Source organism: Sphaerodactylus townsendi, linkage group LG03, assembly GCF_021028975.2.
Source record: "Sphaerodactylus townsendi isolate TG3544 linkage group LG03, MPM_Stown_v2.3, whole genome shotgun sequence".
NCBI lineage: Eukaryota > Metazoa > Chordata > Lepidosauria > Squamata > Sphaerodactylidae > Sphaerodactylus > Sphaerodactylus townsendi.
In genome coordinates, this window is record NC_059427.1 from 147508773 (window position 1) to 147510842 (window position 2070).

A 2070-nucleotide genomic window follows, 5' to 3' on the forward strand; every position below is an offset into this window, starting at 1 on the left:
ACTTGGTGAATTTTTCTCCCGAGTTATTTTGAACACCTGAGGCTTGCTGAATTGAAATGGTTGGAAGTACGGCAATTATAGGTAATTGCAGGGAACAGCCCTGGCCTGTGCTGCAGGGACACGCAACTTCTGACTGTAACTAAATCACAAGATCAGTGTTTAGGACATAACCCATTGCTTCTAATGTCACAGCCAGGACTATTGCAACGGCACTGCTTTGATAGACTCTGGGCAATTTTTGTGCCATTGTCTAAATGTTGTGCAATGGAAATGTTGAATTCAATGAACAACATGCAATCAGGTCAAACATTTGTGTGCTTGTCTGTCACACAGCCATTTTGTTCACATATTTCCCTGCTGAACCATTTGGAATATGTATAATAAGCAGTACAGTTACCATGAAGTTGTTATTTTAAATCAGGTCAATGGACCTCTCAAAGAAATCCTATTTGATCACCCATTTTAGTTGTATTGGTTAATTAAATTTGCATTCATTTGCTTGTGGAGGGGAAAAAATCCAGAAAAGCATCGATGACACATTCCTATATTCTCCAGCATTATCTACAAGAGTCATTTTAACGGGATATCAAAGACAAGAGTGCTTGTTTTTCATTTTTCGCCCCAGTTAGGCTTTTGCCAAATGCACACCTTACATAAAGCTTCTACATCTGTTGAACCTCTTAATGTTGTATATGTGAATGCTGGAGGAGAAAGTGGAAGAATAGTATTTACAGTACAAATTAGAATGGCCAATCTCCAAGTGGTCATGGTATGTACAGTGGGTAGGTGCACCTGTAGAGGTATATAATGCTAACTGCACAAATTGCTCAGCAATCAATTATAATGTATCATCCTTAATTAATAAATATTTATCCAGATAATAGTCTCTGTATATCATTTAACCATTCATTTACAAAATCAACAGCAAACTTTTTATAGAAGTAACAACTTATAGGCCTTTTCTTTTCCAATAACAAACATCAACATGTAGGACTCTGCGTGCCACCCACTACCTCAGTGAACCCGAGGAATTGTTGCTGATTATTCATTGAACCACCGTGCTGTCATTGTTAGTATCAACTGTTGTGTGTCCCCCATTGAACTTGAACTTGTCCCCCTTGCCTACGAATTGGTTCTGGGTGGCAGTCAGTCAACAGTTAGTTGGCTGGACATGCAGAAGGTCCTGGAGGTCCAATATTAAGGTAAAAGGATAAAGGTGATTTGAAAGACCTCTGCATACTGACTTTCATGGACTAACAGCACAATCCAGAGCCCCCAGTGGTGGGACACAGCACTACTCCGGTGGCACCCCCACCACACACTTCCAGGAGGGCTTCTCAGTGGCACAGATAGGTGAAAAACCAAAAAAGCCCCCCACTACCAAAAAAACCCTCCATTGACTCTATGGGCTTTTGCCAACCCAAAAAGTGCATTACGCCCAAGCCCCTGGTGCCACTCTTTTGGCAGGCAAAGGCTGGGTGGCAGCTGATTAATGTTGACTCCACCCTGGCCATGCCCCCAGAATGTCCCACTACACCGATGGAGGTGGCAGGGGCCATGTCTGCCTACTATGAAGGGCTGCAGCGGCCACCCTCTGGCAGATTTCCCCCTCCACTGGCTTATGTACTCTAGGGAAGGCAAATTTGCCAGTGCAGCCCCATACCATATCCATAGGTTGATTCACCCCAGCCCCCTGAATTGCCTGGGTCTGATTCATCATAATTCATGCGTTCCAGTGTTTACACTGTGTGATGAATTGGGTTCAACCTTTTTCTCATTCAAAGTAACTGTAATGTAAACCTATATGGTATTGTTGAAGGCTTTCATGGGCAGAATCAACCAGCTGGATTTTCTGGACTATGTGGGCTTTCTGGTGCTGCAGAAAATTCTATGTAGTCTTCTTACCTAGCTTTGGTGCCAATTGTATGCCTACAGCAGCTGTTCCACTACCACTCCATTCTGGTAAATTGGGAAGTTTGAAATAGGGATGTACAGTCTTGAGAGGTTCCCTTTCCAGCTCCTATGATTATTAAGTAAACTATTTATATGCCATTATAAACTAAACTATTT

At 42.5% G+C, this 2070-nt stretch overlaps 1 protein-coding gene across 1 annotated transcript in view; it reads left to right on the forward strand.

The window, feature by feature from the left end:
- The window catches only part of LOC125427911 (neural cell adhesion molecule L1-like), a 41564-nt gene extending 39932 nt beyond the window's left edge, over positions 1 to 1632 (forward strand). Inside the window, 2 exon segments of the mRNA XM_048487477.1 lie at positions 1075 to 1156; positions 1468 to 1632. Of these exon segments, the coding sequence (XP_048343434.1) occupies positions 1075 to 1156; positions 1468 to 1632 (247 nt within the window).
- Positions 1633 to 2070: the final 438 nt, after the last annotated feature.